The sequence below is a fragment of the Lontra canadensis genome, unplaced genomic scaffold (genome assembly GCF_010015895.1).
Source record: "Lontra canadensis isolate GAN:19392208 unplaced genomic scaffold, GSC_riverotter_1.0 scaffold54, whole genome shotgun sequence".
Taxonomy (NCBI): domain Eukaryota; kingdom Metazoa; phylum Chordata; class Mammalia; order Carnivora; family Mustelidae; genus Lontra; species Lontra canadensis.
Window position 1 is genome coordinate 1635294 of NW_022631048.1, and position 16682 is coordinate 1651975.

Genomic DNA, 16682 nt, shown 5'->3' on the forward strand with positions numbered 1-16682 from the left:
TATTCCTTTTATAACAGGAGACAAGGCAGAGCAATACAGTAGTTATAATCAGAATGCTTGCATTCATTCACCAAGTATTTATTAAGCACCTACTATTTCCCCAGACATCATTCTAGCAGCTGATGCTCTATAGGGGTGAATGAGAAAGTAATAGCTACCATTTATTGAGTGCTTACTATGTGCCAGGCTCTGGCCTAAGAGTTGCACACATATAAACCCTTTTAATCCTCAAACACAACACCTCTATGACATGGGTACTATTTTCATTTTACATATGAAAAAAATTGAGGCATAGAGAAGTTAAATAACTCATCCAGCTTTTAATTGGTACAAATAGTCCTGGCTGTCGTGGAGCTTCTATTAGTCTAAACTCTTTCCCTCTCCTTTTCTTCTTTGCCTCTGAGACCCAAGAGGTAAGAAACTGAGTATGGCTCAAACAGGTTGTGTGACCATTTCATTTTTAGATGTTTCTTTTTGGGAATGTTTAAAGAGAATTTTAACTAGCTTTATCTTCATCATGTTGTGATATCAAAATATCTAAAAAGTCCTAATGTTAGAAGACTTAGTTTTGTTAAAATATTTGGGAAGAAATAGTTAATTTAGGTATACATGGGTAGCATCCCTTCCTTTGGAAAACCACTTTTCTAATCCACGCAGGCCTAGTGGAGCCGTGTCTCATTATAGGGGAGGTTCATAGCTCAAGCTAATCAGGCCTCATTGCTTGGGCCATTATTGGTTCAGGAATACAGAAACATGATCCAGGTAGGACAAATCTGTTTTTCTTGGGATGGACAGTGTTGGGAGATGTTCTCTTCACAAAGGAAGTGATTTCAGAATGCTGGTACCCATCTTCCTTGGCTCAAGAGAAAATGACTCCAAAATATTGAGAGATGTTGAGAAATTCAGATACAGAACACTTTAATCTAGCTATTATCTATCATTGCCTTCTCCAGTTAAATGAATATAAAAAGTATAAATACCCTTTAAGTGGGTTTCTGTGACTTTCAAGTTTCAATGCATTTACAAAAGCATTACATAAAATATGCACAAAGAACAATGGTTATAATAAATATGAATAGAATTCTTTTCTGTTCTCTTCATTCACCCTCTTTCCCTGTGAACAAATACAGAACTGTCTGTATCTCTAAGGATGGTTTATTTCATTTTCAAAAGTCGTATGCAAAATATTTACCTATGAATACTAAGCAAGTGATTACAGGCAATATTTTAATAATTCTACTTCTTTAGCATATGACAAAACCACAATATATCTAGAAAGACAAAATGTTTTATTTTAAAACATTGGAAAACCACTGAAAGACAAATGTCCATTATATAACCATGAACATTAAATATTTGGAAACTGTGAATCTTCTAAAATGTGGTAGGCACTTCCAAAGAGCTAAATATTGCAAATTACTCTACTGTATGTCTTCTCTAATCTCAACAATACTTGATAAGATGAAAAATACCAAGAAGACTCAACTAATTATTCAGTCACCATCTTAGGGTTCAACTTAATTACAGGAGTAAAAGTTTTGTCCAAGATGTTCCTGACACATGAAGCTTCCGGGTGAATTTCAGAAATGTTAACAAAAGTATCTTCCTTTTTTGCCTGTGAATGTTTGAGTATTGCTGTATTGTTGGTTAATATCCACTACAGATACTGGTTCTAGGCCAGCCCAAGGGTCTTCAAGCATTGAAGGCTTGAAATAATTTTCCAACTCATTAGACATTCTTTTTTCTCTACCACGCCCTGATCCAAATGGTGTAGATGTCCTTGGAGAACCCTTTAGAAAAAAAATCATCAGTTAAAAAAATGTTTTGTAGAGATAATTGGCACTTTTTTTTTTTTTAAAGCTAGTGGGGATCACACTGCTAGTTAAAAGTTATTTTGAACCCAAGCATGTTCAACTGCAAAGTCCATTCTTCTTTTAATCTAGTGTTTTTGTTTGTAAAAGTATTTAAGCCAATTTGACATACTCGTTTATTAATAATTCCATTTGTCAGCTCAAACGCTTTTTGATTTCTAATGTAGTAACTCTGCAGAACTGGTGATGAAATAACAAACTGTGCTTTAACCCTGCGGCTTCAAAATTCCATCCTATGAAATTTTATCTACTTAGCTCCAGACTCAAAAAGGGTGGGGTTGGTTTAGCACAACGGAAAGCAGAAAACCGTTTAAATTTTAAATCACACGAATCCTAGGCACACCAGAAATACTCCCTCGGTCTCCTGTGTTCACGGAGAGGAACGGGAAACTTCCACAAATCACCGATTTTTCCCTAGGAAGACTTGGAGCAGAAGCCAGTGTAGGTCTGAAGCTCCCCTCCCCACCACCTTCTCCCTCCCACCCCGCCCACGCCAAAAAAGTGTGCCAGTAGTGGGAAAATGGCACCAGTCTATAACTCTATAACCCTATAACCCAGAGAGCTCTACGCTGGGAATTCATTCGTTTTACCCCTCGGAGAGTAATTTACTCAGACGAACTGGCACGATCGCAGGCAAGGATAGGAATGAGGGAAATGTGCGTAGGAACGGCAGTGTACTAGTTCAAAGCCGGAGGGCTCTAGAAACAGAAAGTACAGCTCTGCTACCTAAGGTCACCTACAGTAAGTTACTTAACTTCTCTCTCAGCCTCAGTTTACTCATCTGCACAACAGGGCCAACAATAGTATCTCACCTCATAGAGGATCAGACAAAATAATCCATGTAAAGGGATTATCATTAGTACCATGCCTGCCATACAGTAAGAGCTCGGCAAACGCTGGCTATTATTACCTGGGGGTGGGTCTGCTGCTGCCCTGGGGAGTAGCCGAATTGCTGCTGGGACCCCGCGGGGGACTTGGAGTAGGAGCCAGGGTAGCCGCCAGGGGACGGAGACCCGAATCGGCCCCCCGGGAAGCTGCCGCCGTGTCGCGGAGAGTGGCTGCTCCCGTAGGGCCTAGACCGGGGCCCGTACGGCGGCGTGTGGTGCGGACTCCCGTACCCGTCCCGAGGGGAGGGCGGCCGCGGTCCGCCTCCGCCCGGGGTACCCCGGAAGCTGCTCCCGCTACCCCAACCTCCTACACCCGCGCCGGGGTAGGGAGGAGTCGGGGGTCGAAAATTCTGTCGGTGCATCTCAGGAGACGAAGACGAAGACCTCACCGCCGCCTTCTCCCGCCGGAACTGTCCCGACCAACCCTTCTCACAGACTTGATGGTCCTTGCCAAAACAGTCCTCCGGCCGCCATCGAGGCACAGCATATTGGTTCCGGCCTCACAAAGGTTCTGGCAGGCGCACGGTGGAAATGGGTTACTGAATTGGGTAGAGATCAAGCAGATTTAAATAAAGGCAAGAGAAAGAAAAAGGACAAAAGCCGAACACTCAGCTCCAGCAAAGGCATTTATGGTCTTGCGCAGCCTGCTCAGGACCGATTAAGCGAACCACTGCACGAACTGGAAGGCACCGCCCGGAAAGCACTAACCGCGCAAGCACTGCCCGGCGAGGCCCACCCACTAGGCGGGAGGAGGGCGGGGCCTGATTTGCTCACGGGCGCCCCCTGTGGCGCGGGCCGCGGGCGGCGCGCGCGCTGCACTCTCTCCTCACGCCGGGACCTAGGCTATCTGAGAGGCGCGCGATGCTGGCGACGCTGGCGAGGGTCGTGGCTCTGCGGAGAACCCGCCTCCTCTTCGGCCCGGGCGGCGGGAGGGGTTTGTGGACCGGCCGCCCGCAGTCAGGTACCCTCCGAGACGCGGTCCGGGCGGCGAAGGGGACTCCGGCCCGGGTCTCCCCCTCCGGCGGCGCCGTGGGGCGAGCGCCCGCGCTTTCCCGAAGCGTCTCCTGCCCCCACAGCCCACCCTCTGGCCTTTCCCGCCTCTCGGGGCCCTCGCTCGGTGGCCCCGCGGCCGGCCTGGCCCCGCACCTCGGCCTCCCCGGGGTCACCCTGCTCGGCGTCCAGGCCGGGGGCGGAGAGGTCGCGCCCCAGCGCGGTCGTCCTGGGCTCGCTTCTGCCCCTTACCCCTACCCTGCCTCATGTCCCGAGTTTAACTCACTTTGAGAAGGTGCACCCGGCCGCCTTTCAGAAAGGATCTCCGAGTACAGCTCTGCGGGACGGGGGGAGAGGCCGTGGTAACTAATGTCGGACTTTACTCCTTCCTTGTTCTTGTTACTCGGAGGCGGGGGAGGGAGGTGGCTCCGGCGCTCGGATGCTGATTTTCGAAGAGCACACTTTGACCAAAGCTCTGAAAATCTTGACTGTTTCACAGACTTTTGGTTATAAAGACAAATGTGCTAATCCAAGCATGACACCTGATGTCTAATAAAACACGCTTTGGTACCAGACACCTGTCCCAGAATTTTATTTAGAGATGGGGTTTAAAGTTATTACCGTTTATAGAACTTTGTTTACTCCCTCGGAGTTTGGGAACGAGGGTCCCGTGTGACTCGTGGAATCAGCTTGTGGGAAACAGAATCCTGAAGAACTTTGGGACTCCTGAGATCACAGCCCAGGGGGTGGCGGGGAGCCGCTCCTCGCTGTCTCTGTGACACGTGCTCGGGGACAAGGCCAGCTGAAGTGTGATGTGTTCTCAGCTTGCATCCTCCTCGAGGAGTGGAGACACAAATGGCTTTCGGTTATGCTGAGGGAATTCTGTTCACTTAATTTCTCCTTTTGACACAGTTGTAGAATCAATCAAGTCAGGATAATGCCTTCAAGGCTTAGTGAAGCATTTAAGGCGTGAGGACCCCAGATGATCCACTTCAGTATGTATTTCTCTATATCGCCCCAAAATTTAGCCTTTGGGCATTGTCTTGGTTGCTTAGCTTAATGCCTGGTAATTGGGCACTCAAATATTTATTGAATGAACCATGGGGTCGGTCACATCATTATGGTTCAGTGATTCTCACTTGTCTTACCTTTCATATCACCAACCCATCTTTTTTGGGTAGAGAGGGCAGAAAATGAAGGCGACGGGGACCAAAATTACCTTTGTTAATTTTTTTTTTTAAAATAACTGGCGACTGATTTGCAGAATTGATTAAAGTACGGTATGTTGTCTTTTTACTTGGCCTACACTTCTAGAATATTCTTTCCTGTAGTGATATCTTGCTGTCTTCTGCACACAGGAACTTCCATTAGAAATGGGGGAAGGAAAGAAGTACAGTGCAGAATTTTTGACAGGTAGATTATACATAGCGGTGTACCCTTCATCAGGTTTGCAGGGATATATAAGTGTTGAGAGTTAATTCTTTTTTTTCTTTTTTTTTTTTTAAGATTTTATTTATTTGAGAGAGAGAGAGTGAGAGAGAAAATACGACCGTGGTGGAGGGTCAGAGGGAGAAGCAAATTCCCCACTGATCAGGGAGCCTGGTGCAGGGCTCTATCCCAGGACCCTGAGATCAAGGCCTGAGCCAAGTAAGACGCCAACCGTCTGAGCCACCCAGGCGTCCCAGGAGAGTTAATAATTATATGAAAACTCCTAATCCCACTTGGATCACTTCTGAGAATAGGCAATTTGCCCTTTTAGAGATGAGAAATAGGCCAAAAGAAGTTAAGTTACTAGCTTAAGTTCACACAACAAGCAGAGGTGCAACCAGCACTCAGGTTTCTTGAATCCCAGGAGATTTTTTTCCCCCTAAGTAAAGATATATGAATTGACAATAAGTCTGTCCTTTTTTTTTTTTTTTTTTTTTTTTTTAAAGATTTTTACTTATTTATTTGAGAGAGAGGGAGTGCACGCGTGTCTGTGCGGGCACTACCAGAAGCCTGAGCTGGGGGGGAGGGTCAGAGGGGGCAATAGACTCCCTACTGATCAGGGAGCCTGACACAGGGCGCCATCCAGGACCCTGGGATCGTGACCTGAACTGAAGACAGATGCCCAGTTGACTGAGCCACCCAGTCTAGCCTTTGGAAAATGCAATAGTTAGGGTTGCCTGGGTGGCTCAGTCAGTTAAGCATCTGCCTTAGGGTCAGGTCATGATTCCAAGGTCCTGGAATCAAACCCGCCATCAGGCTCCCTGCTCAGTGGGGAGCCTGCTTCTCCCTCTCCTTTCGCTGCTCCTCCTGCTTCTGCTTTCTCTCTCTCAAATAAATAAACAAAATCTTAAAAAAAATGCAATAGAGAAACATTGTAAAATTTTGGAAGTGCTGTATAGTGTATTATTTTAGATTTAGAGACTAGCACGTATAACCTTAATACTGAATTTTTATAAATGTTGCTAGAATCTACTCATGTGTCAGCGTGGGAATTGCAATCTGGGTGCCGGAACTGGTGGGGCTGACACATCTATTTGTCTTCAGTTTATTTGTATGGTGGTGAGTGCTGGGGAAGAGAGGTGAAGGAAGGGGGAGGAAGTTTTATGTTGGGTTACCTGGAAGTAGAAAAGTGAGGAACTGGAGTGGTGGATATGAGAGTACGGTAGCTGCTCGTTGAAATCTGAGTCCCGTGAAAAGGGCACCTCTTATATTTGTGAGCAACAGAGGTTTTGGTTTCCCCCCAAAAGAGAATTACAGCACTGTTTAGGGAGGATCAGTAATAGAAAACAGGAAGAAATGGAAGACACTACTAGTGTTTAGGTACTTTTTTTCAAGTGGCATTGTATACATAGGACATCAACAAGCAAAACATCAAGAACTTTCTGAGTACCTGTGAACAATATCTGGAGCCCCAGAAAGAATTGATGAACTTTGTGGTGTTCTGTGTTTCATTAGGTTTCACATTAATGCAAATAAGAGCACCACACCAAGAAAATTTAAGTGTAAACATAAATGAAACCATGTCTGTTTCTATAAGACAGGATTTTTATTTAGGTTGCCCAGGATTTTTTGGTGGGTACCCCCCTGCCAAGGGGATTTCAAATATATATATATTTTGGTAGAGCCTTATCTTCAAAAAACGTTATTGGAAGCCCAACATTTGAGAGCAGATGGGATGTATTTGAAGCAGGAATTGGGGTTTCAGAGCTCTGCTCACTCTGCACCTCTAAATGCCCCCCTCAAAAGAGGCTTCTGGGGCAACTCCGAGGAATTCCCTAGGGCTCTTCAGAAATGGTGTGAAAGCCAATATTTTAGGAGGTGTCAAATATTAACAAGGGCTGCAAATATAAATGTTTTGGTTCATTTTACTGTGTATTAATCAGGAAGTGTATATTTTCATGTTTCTGTATGGTCACAGCTTTGTAAGCCAAGAAAACTAGAACTTGGGTTAAAGGGCAAGACTTAGAAGTTAAAAGATTGTTAAGAGATTAGATTGTTAGAGAATGCCCAGGAAGTTTGTTTTTTTTTTCCAAAGGGTTATAAAACTCAGAGCCTGAGACACATTCAAGATTGAGATTGTAAACCCTGTGAAGTTAATCTTCCCTAAGGAGACATTTATTTACATTCCAAAGGGTAAGAACTCTGAGACCTTCCCTCTTCTAAGGAGAATTTGCTTACATTAGGAAGATTAGCTTTTTTTCTGCTTTTCTCTGGGAAAGTAGCAGTTGGGCAACTATGATAGTTTTGGGTCCCTTTCCTATGATTCAACCCCTGTATATACAGGCCTAACCAACTGGCTCACTATAGGATGCCTGTGACATATTAGGTGTGGGAAAAGTGGTATACATTTTTTGGTGTAAGTAATAATAACTCTGATCTCTACTCCAGAACCTTGTGTTTACTCTCAGGCTAAAAAATGCATACATGTAAATATTAAAAACATGTTTTTGATATAAGACATTTTGTTTTACAGGAGAGTATATTTAATAATTTATATGTATAGAAATGTTTATATGTATACTTAGAATATAATATTTACCTTGGTATTTCCTGAAACTTTCAGATTATTTCCATTTTTCTTATAGAGGTCCTGTTATTAGCTGTTTCATGTTAAAGACTTCCAGTAGTAAAAACGTCAGTGTATCTCTGGGATGTGATTAATTCAGTCATTTATAGAGTTAGGTCTATACTGAACACAGTGGATCACTTATTTATCACCTACATAATATTTTCAGTGATAAAGCAAGTATTAGAAGCAACTTGTTCTCCCGAGTCTCTGAGAGCCAGACTTCACTGATGATCATCTTTTCAACTCTAAGCATGTATGCATTGTCTGTGGTAGTCACGCACGGGTGAACTGTTTTTTTACACAATTACTTATTTGTAGACTAATATTCTTTTTTAAAAAATACATATATATTTTAAATAATTATTTATTTGACACAGAGAGAGAGAGAGAGACAGTGAGAGAGGGAACGTAAGCAGGGGGATTGGGAGAGGAAAAAGCAAGCCCCCTGCTAAGCAGGGAGCAGGATGTGAGGTTTATCCCAGTACCCTGGGATTATGACCTGACCCGAAGGCAGACACTTAACAACTGAGCCACCCAGGGGGCCCTTAAATATATATTTGTAAAGATTTTATTTATTTAACAGACAGAGCCAGAGTGAGCCCAAGCAGGGAGGAGCAGGAGAAGGAGAAGCAGTCTCCCCACTGAGCAGGGAGCCCGACATAGGGGCTTGATCCCAGGATCCCAGGATCCCAGGATCATAACCTGAGCTGAAGGTAGACGCTCTGTAGACTAATATTCTTTACTCAGGTGTAACACAGGTGTTAAAGCATTAACTCACGCTTATAAAAATTTTCATTGCTAATAAAATTGCAGACAGAATACTTCAATATGAAGGAGAACCTAAGAGTATAATTATTGTTTTCGAGACACAAATTTTTATTTTGAAATTAGAAAATAAAATTTTATTTTCACCGGAAGTTGTATTTTTGTATTTTTCAGTTATAAAAATACAGACATTTTGTAGGTAACCTGAAGTGTTTAAGAAAATAGAAAGCAAGAAAAAATATTAATTGCTTATCTAAGAAGCAACTTTTAATATTTAAATAGAAAAAAATAAGCCTTAGATAGTTTTAGTCTTTAAATAAAATAGAAGCTTTTTAAATGGGAAACCCACCTATACATGAGCATTTAGGTGATCTAGGTTTGGGAAAACATGGTACCTGTGCAGAAGAGTTAACATATTTATTTTTTTGAGAGAGAAAGTGGGAAGGATAGAGGGAGAGAGAGAGTCTCAAGCAGTCTCCAGGCCCATCATGGAGCTTGATGCAGGGCTCCATCTTAGGACTCTGAGATCATGACCTAAGCCAAAATCAAGAGTTGGACACTTAACCGACTAAGCCACCCTGGCAGCCCTCAGGCTGCTGTCTTTAGAAGGACCATCTTAGAAGTTTAGCCCTTGGATGGCATCTGGAAACCTGGGACTTGAACTGCTTCCTAATTAATAAGGATGCTAGGTGGTTTGTACAATCCTTGTGATTTATGGTGAATCTGCTTTTCCTCTGAGTCTGGAAAGACTGGGAAGCAGAGCATGTCTATGTGAATAGGGCTCAGTAAAAACCTTAGATTCTGAGTTTGTAATAAGATTTCCCTGAGCAGAAGCATTGGACATGTTGCCTTTTTGTTTGTTTGTTTCTGGAGAAAGAAGCTGCTTGGTGTGGCCCTTCACAGAAGGAAGAGAACATAAGAAGCCTGTGCATGGATTTTTCCAGACTGTGCCTGTCTTTTTCCCTTGCTGATCCTGTCATATATCATTTTGCTGCAATAAACCTTAGTCACGAATACAACTGTATGCTGAGTCCTGTGAATCCTTTTAGCAAATTGGTGGAAGTGTGGGTAGTCTTTTTTTTTTTTTTTAATTTTTAAAGATTTTATTTATGTATTTGACAGAGACACAGCAAGAGTGGGAACACAAGCAGGGGGAATGGGAGAGGGAGAAAGCAGGCTGCCACTGGGCAGGGAGACTTGATGCTGGGCTGTATCTCAGGGCTCTGCGATCTTGGCCTGAAGGCAGACGCTTAAGACTGAGCCACTCAGGTAACCCCGAATTGTGGGTAGTCTTGAGGAATCCTGATACAGTACCAGAGGTGGAAAGTAAAATGATTTTTTTGAAAGCGAAATTCCAATATAAGTCAGAAAGCAAACAAGAGATAGGGAAGAGTTATTTTCACAAAATGTGAATGATAAAAAGTTAATATTCTTTCTTCAGAAAGAATCCATACAAATCAGTAATAAGATAAATGCGCCTTAGCAATATGGGTCAAGATAATTTACAAGAGAATTTATAAGAATAATTTATAAGAGAAGAAGAAGAGAATAATTTATAAGAGCAAATATGGAAAACTTTCGGAATTTGATTTCAGAAGTCATTAAATGCAAATTAAAATGACAGTGACATGCAAATTTTTAACTGTCAAATTTGCAACAAACAAGTAGAAAAAAAAAAATCCCACATAACCAAGAGATCATATCCAGGGTCATGGAAGATGATGGAGAATATATACCATTTTCGTATACTGCTAGTGCCAGTATATATGGACAATTTGATAATTGGTATTAACAGTATTGAAGATTTTGTAACATGAACACATGCTAGGCCTGCCTCTGTACTTGCAAACATGCTCTTTGCTTTCCCTTTTCCATCCCCCAAAACTAAAGTCTTGAAGAATAATTTTTATCTCTACTACTTGAAGAGAAGTTTCTGGGAGGGTTTCATAGACGCTCACACGGAAGCACCCTAAATTCTCTCTAGAACTTTCTTCTGCTCTTCAGAATTACCCACTGGAAGCTGTTAAAAACAAATCAGGGGCGTCTGGGTGGCTCAGTGGGTTAAAGCCTCTGCCTTCGGCTCAGGTCATGGTCCCAGGGTCCTGGGATCGAGCCCCATATGGGGCTCTCTGCTTGGCAGGGGGCCTGCTTCCTCCTCTCTCTCTGCCTGCCTCTCTGCCTACTCTATCTGTCAAATAAATAAAATCTCTAAATTTTAGAGATCTCTATCTGTGATCTCTATCTGTCAAATAAATAAAATCTTTAAAAACGAAAAACAAATCAAATTGTAAAACATATTTTTTTTCACATGTATACCCACCCCACACACTTCTTCCAGGCTGTGCCTTCCTATGCCTTCCCTTCCCCTCTATTCCTCTTAGTTAAATATTTGCAGTGTTTTGTAAAATAGGACTCAATACCTTTTTTTGTGTCAAAAGAGAGCTCATCCTATTCACAGTCTAACACTGCAACATTCCCCCTCCGCCTCCTTGCACACACATTTTCTTCTTTGCTGTGATTAAATTATAATTTCCCTCAACACCATCAACACATAATGATAGTGTTTCATGAACAACCTAGAGGGAGCCCTGTTTTGCCAGTTCTCTAGAAGGAGATGCCTTTTTCTAATTTGTGCAAAGAACTTACGTTTGGTTAGTCTTGCAGAGGACAGCCACACCACCAACGTTGAGTTCAAGGAACCCCTGGGGTTTGTGAGCACTCATAGTCAGTAGTTAGTAACTATCCATTTGCTCCACTAGTTCCTGGATCAGCCACTTTGATCATCTGAGTAGTTAACTTCAGGATGGCCCGTTAATGAGTCCTGAACATTGACTCTTTTTTCCTCTGGCTTTCTGACTTTTGGTTATAAATTCTTTAACTCTAAATTGATTTACGTGGTCTATAAATTGGTAGTGTTCCACCTTTCCACATACCAATCTATAGTAGTGGTCCATCTCCTAAAGGACTGAAAAAACAATCCCTTGCATATAAGTTGATATTTAAAAATTTTTATCCCTTAAAATACATTTTATAATAACTAAAGTGAGAGTAAGATCTGAGATGTGTGGGGAATATGCTTTTCTTTAGCCTACTGGGCAGAAGGGTTGTGAAAGAAGGCTTAGTTGTAGGCTGATTAATTTTAGGCAAGAATATGTATGGAAGTTGGAAACCTAGATATTGATTTCTTTAAAATGATTCATGTATCTCGTAGAAAGTCTCCCGTATCTCAAGGGACAGTAAAACAATTCCCCTGAAATGGACTTAGCAGTTGTTAGCTTTGATGCTGTGACATTGCCTAGAGGCTACCATTTTTCTCCTCCAATGCTGGGATCTCTAGTAGTCACGGTAGGCCTGGTTGTGCTGCAGTACAAATTAGCCCATGATCTTCGTGGCTTAATACAATAAAAACATCTTTTTTGGATGTCTAATTTCACTCTTTGTAACTTGCAGCCTCCAAGGTCACTGTAGTGTGAGAAGAGAAGCCCGGAGGATTTCATGCGGTATTTTTAAGGGTCGGGCCTAAAATGGCTTTTGTTACTTGTGCCTGTTCATTTCATTGGCCAGACCCCAGGTATTGGACCCCAATCTAACTGCAAGAGAAAGCTGGGAAGTGTGGAAGAACAGAGGGATTTTGGATTGGCACTGACTTGTATTTTGGTTATGCGTGGTTTACTCATGACTCAAAAGCCCCCTTTCTGATCTTTTTACATCATTCTTCCTATAAACTCCTCAAGTTTTCCTTAAAATAGAGGCATCCAACAGTTCCAAAACCTGTTTGATTGCAAATCCCACAGTAATAGTGGAGTTCTTATGGGTGAAGGACAATTGTTAAGAAATTGGATGTCAGCTATAAATTATTGTAAGTAATTACCCACCTAACTACTCTCTGGTGGTTTCTGTGTGATTGCCTTCCAACTTGAGCATCACTCCCACTCCACCTTTTTGCAGCTCCGAAATTCTACTTTCCTCGGAATGTCTTCCACTGGATACTAATTTTTAAAGTACTCTAAACTCCTACAGTTACCTGTCAAACTATACTGTTAGGAACAGAGCTTTTTTCCAAGACTTCTAACCCATGCTAGAGAGAAAACTTCCTGCTAACTATCCTAAATAAAGCTTCAGCAGATTTAGAGAACATGCTTTGAGAAGATGTCCCTCTCCTGCTTTCTTACTCCCAAGTTCTGGTAGTTAAGTTCTCTGTAAAATATCAAATTAAAAAATCCTTTTAGTGAATATTACATGTTCTATTTGCCATAATATTTGATCAGTTTGTTTTATGACTTTTTTTTTTTTTTAATGTTGGCTAGTACAGTGGAGAGGGATGCCATGATTGCTGTCACACAGATGAGCCACTTAGGTGGGCATCTGTCAATTATGTCTACTCTAGTGCTGCTCAAGTTTGTTTGTGTCCTGGAAACCTTAGGGCCAAATACGAGGCGAGACTTAGAAGCAGCTTTGGCAAGCATAGAATTGATGGCGCCTTCATTATAATTATACTTCTTTGCATGATTGCTCAGCTGTATCCTTATAATAGCTTTTACTCCTAGAGGCTAAATAAGATAGAGCGGTATACAAGCTGCTCAATAGGTCACAACAAATTAACAACTGATGCCCTTTCCAACTGTTTTTCCTCTTATAATCACCCTTTATTCCCATCCAGCTTATTCTTGTCTTTCACAAACTGGCAAAATATGGGTGTGTAGATACCCTTCTTAAATATAGGGTATTGAGAGTCATGTTTATTTCTGTTTCTTCAAACAATCATGTGTTTTTCTTTTCCTTTTTATTTTTTTTAAAAGATTGTATTCATTCATTTGACAGAGATCACAAGTAGGCAGAGAGGCAGGCAGAGAGAGAGAGAGAGAGAGAGGGTGAAGCAGGCTCCCCGCTGAGCAGAGAGCCTGATGTGGGGCTCGATCCCGGGACCCTGAGATCATGACCGGAGCTGAAGGCAGAGGCCCAAACCACTGAGCAGCCCGGACGCCCCGTGTTTTTCTTTTCTTGTTTTAACATTTGGAATAAGTTATTTACTTGAATAGGTGGTGTGACTATATGTAATACACGTATGATAGTGATAATAATGACAAAAGGAAACTTTTAGTAGGCAGTTACCATATGCCAAAAAGTGTGCTGAACACTTTATATACAACATCTAATTTAGTCCTTGCAAACTCTATGATTTAGGTGTTTCAAATGAGGAAACAAGTTCAGAGAAGTGAAGTTATCTTGAAGGCCAGTGGGGGGTAAGTCCTGGGGCAGAAAATCGAATCCAGTCAGTGTCCAGCATTCACGCTCTTCATGGTGTAAAACTCATTCATTTGACTTCAGTGTGCTCTGGAAGTTCTATCTGGTAGTTATCTTGTATTATTTACTTGTATTATCTGTCTTCTCAAATAATACAAGTAAAATTCTATTGCCTGATGTGAAATGAGTTCAGTTTAAAAGTTTTTGCTTCACTAAACAAAGTTTTACTAATTTATTATGGCTTTGAGATGGCATTGGTAGTGAAATGTAGACTTCTCTTAGTAGATTTGTAATGAAATGAAATGTATGGGATGAAGAGACCCCTAAATGTATTTCATGCATCATTTCAAATAAAACAGGGGTCCTAAAAAGAGATCTGAGTACAGATGACCAGTACTTTTGGAGATCTACGCAACAAGAAGAATTGCTTGTATATTCATTCCTAATGTCAAAATATCTTCTCATATCTGAGGTCTTTTTATGTTTTTTATTGTTGAAAGTATTTTTCTGATTTTGTTGATTCTTTATGTTTTCATTTTTTGCTTTTTGTCTTCTTTTTGCTGATTAGAAACATAATCACAGTAAGCAAAATTACAGAAATACATAATTTAGCTGGTAAAAGTTCTCAATAAATTCTTTCCCCAAGATTTAACCACTGATAGAATTTTATGAATGCTCCTACAACTACCAACATTTATTATTATTTTTTTTATTTAGGGAGAGAGAGCGAGTGAGCTCACATATGCATCAACCGCGGGTGGGGGAGGGAGAGGGAGAGAGAGAATCTTAAGCAGGCTCCACACTGGTCCTCTATCATGACTCTGAGAACATGACCTGAGCCAAAATCAAGAGTTGGTTTGCTTAACTGACTGAGTGACCCAGGTGCCCCTACCAATATACATTCTTAATGTTATTATATATTTAAATATATGTATTTATATATTAACAAAATAGGATTATATTATACATCCTGTTCTATAATTTGATTTCATTTTTTAACTTAGAAATGTATCTTGGGTCAACTTTTCATGTCAGGATATATAAATCTGTCTCATTTTTCTTAGTATCTACTTGAGAGTGTATTGTAACAATGCGCCAGTGCTTATTTAACACCTCTTGTTGGATTTTTGTATTGCTTTTAATATTTTTCTTCAGTATTAAACTTAGAGGGGCAATTCACAAAAGAAGGTATATGAATGACCAATTATTACATGAAAAGATGTTCAACATTATTCATCAGGGAAATGCAAATTAAAACCACAATAAGAAACATTATCTACCTATTAGAATGACTAACATTAAAAAGAATAACAATTCCCAGTGTTGTGAGGACGTGGAGCATCTAGAACTCTCATGCTCTGTTGTACAACACTTGGGAGATCTGTTTGGCAGTTTCTTAGAAAGTTAAAGATACACTTACCGCATTACTCAGCCATTCCACCACGTATTTACTCAAGAGAATTAAAGCAGGTTCACACAAAGACTTGTACACGAATGTTCATAGCAGCTTGATTCACTGTAGCCTAAAAATGGAAACAACTCAATGTCCATCAATAGTTGAATGGATAACAAATATAGTAGAATACTATTCACTTATAAAAATGCAACAACAGGGGCACCTGGGTGGCTTAATCAGTTAAGCAGCCAACTCTTGATTTCCTCTGCCCCTCCTCCTGCTTGTCCTGTCTCTCCCTCTCTCAAATGAATAAATAAAGACTTTAAAAAAAATGCAACAACATGAATGAATCTCAAAATTATTATGCTTTATGGAAGAAGCCAAACACAAAAGAATCCCTACTAAATGATTTCATTTACATGAAATTCTAGAAAATGCAAACTAAATTGTAGTAACAGGAAGCAGATCTATAGTTTCCTAAGGCTGGGATTGGAGGGAAAGATAGTTTGCAAAGGACTAGAGGAGACTTTCAGGTGATGAAAAGTTCTGTTTCTTGATTGTGGAGGTGACCTCACTGGTGTATGTATCTGTCAAAACTGAAGTAATTGTTACTAATATTTTTTTTTTTAATTTTTGGTCTTAAGTAATCTTTACCCCCAATGTGGGACTTGGACTCACGAACTCAAGACTCTGAGAGCAAGAGTTACATGCTCTGCCCACTGAGCCAGTCAGGTGCAAAACTTAATTAATTGTATAATTTATTATATGTGAATTATTTGTAACAATGCTGATTGAAAGACATCTGAAGTACAGCAGAAAATCAAGACAAGTTCTGCAGTGAACGTTTTCTTACGTATGTCTAGGCATACTTGTGGAATCTTTTTGTGAATTATATTCCATCAACAGGAGAACCTAGTCAAAGGATTTTAACATTTACATTTTTTATGGGAAGTGTTAAATTGCTGTAGTACAGAGTCATTAGTGATTTACATTCTACAGTGTATGAAAGTGCCCATTTCACCACACCCTTGCCAATACTGGGTGTTAATTAATGAATGTTTGCCAATGTGGTAAGAAAAAAAATTCTTATTGTTTAAAGTTTCATCTTCTGCTTGTAAATGAAATTGGTATAAACATTTTTTGGTAGCATACTGGAAATTTTTATTTATCTACGAATTGACTGTTCATATATGTTTCGTATTTTTCCATTGGGTTTTCTTTCTTAGTGATTTTTTAAATATAATTTTTAAAAAAGATTTTATTTATTTATTTGTCAGAAGGGGAGAGAGAGAGAGAGATGTGGGACTCTATCCTGCACCCTGGGATCATGACCTGAACTGAAGCAGACACTTAACCCAGGTGCCCCTCTTTCTTACGGATTTCTAATATTATTTTATATATTGTAGAAACCTTTTGTTTTTTACATATATTGCAAGTTTTGTTACTTTTAAGTTTAATCATGGTATCTTTCA

The 16682-nt window shown here is 40.7% G+C and overlaps 2 protein-coding genes across 6 annotated transcripts in view; one reads left to right on the forward strand and one right to left on the reverse strand.

Annotated features, from left to right (window-relative positions):
- Nucleotides 1-300: 300 nt before the first annotated feature.
- On the reverse strand, nt 301-3361 carry MPLKIP (M-phase specific PLK1 interacting protein). The gene is made up of 2 exons (XM_032874966.1): nt 2782-3361; nt 301-1790 (listed from the first exon to the last, which is right to left on the reverse strand). Exons 1-2 carry the CDS (start codon nt 3118-3120, stop codon nt 1590-1592), a joined length of 540 nt encoding a protein of 179 aa, XP_032730857.1. The 5' UTR covers nt 3121-3361; the 3' UTR covers nt 301-1589.
- A 193-nt stretch (nt 3362-3554) lies between these two features.
- SUGCT (succinyl-CoA:glutarate-CoA transferase) overlaps nt 3555-16682 on the forward strand; it is a 763713-nt gene continuing 750585 nt past the window's right edge. For all 5 annotated transcript variants that reach the window (XM_032874961.1, XM_032874965.1, XM_032874964.1 and 2 more), the window contains exon 1: nt 3555-3719. In XM_032874961.1, coding sequence (XP_032730852.1) covers nt 3620-3719 — 100 coding nt within the window. In that variant the 5' untranslated portion in view covers nt 3555-3619. The remainder of the gene's footprint in view (nt 3720-16682) is intronic.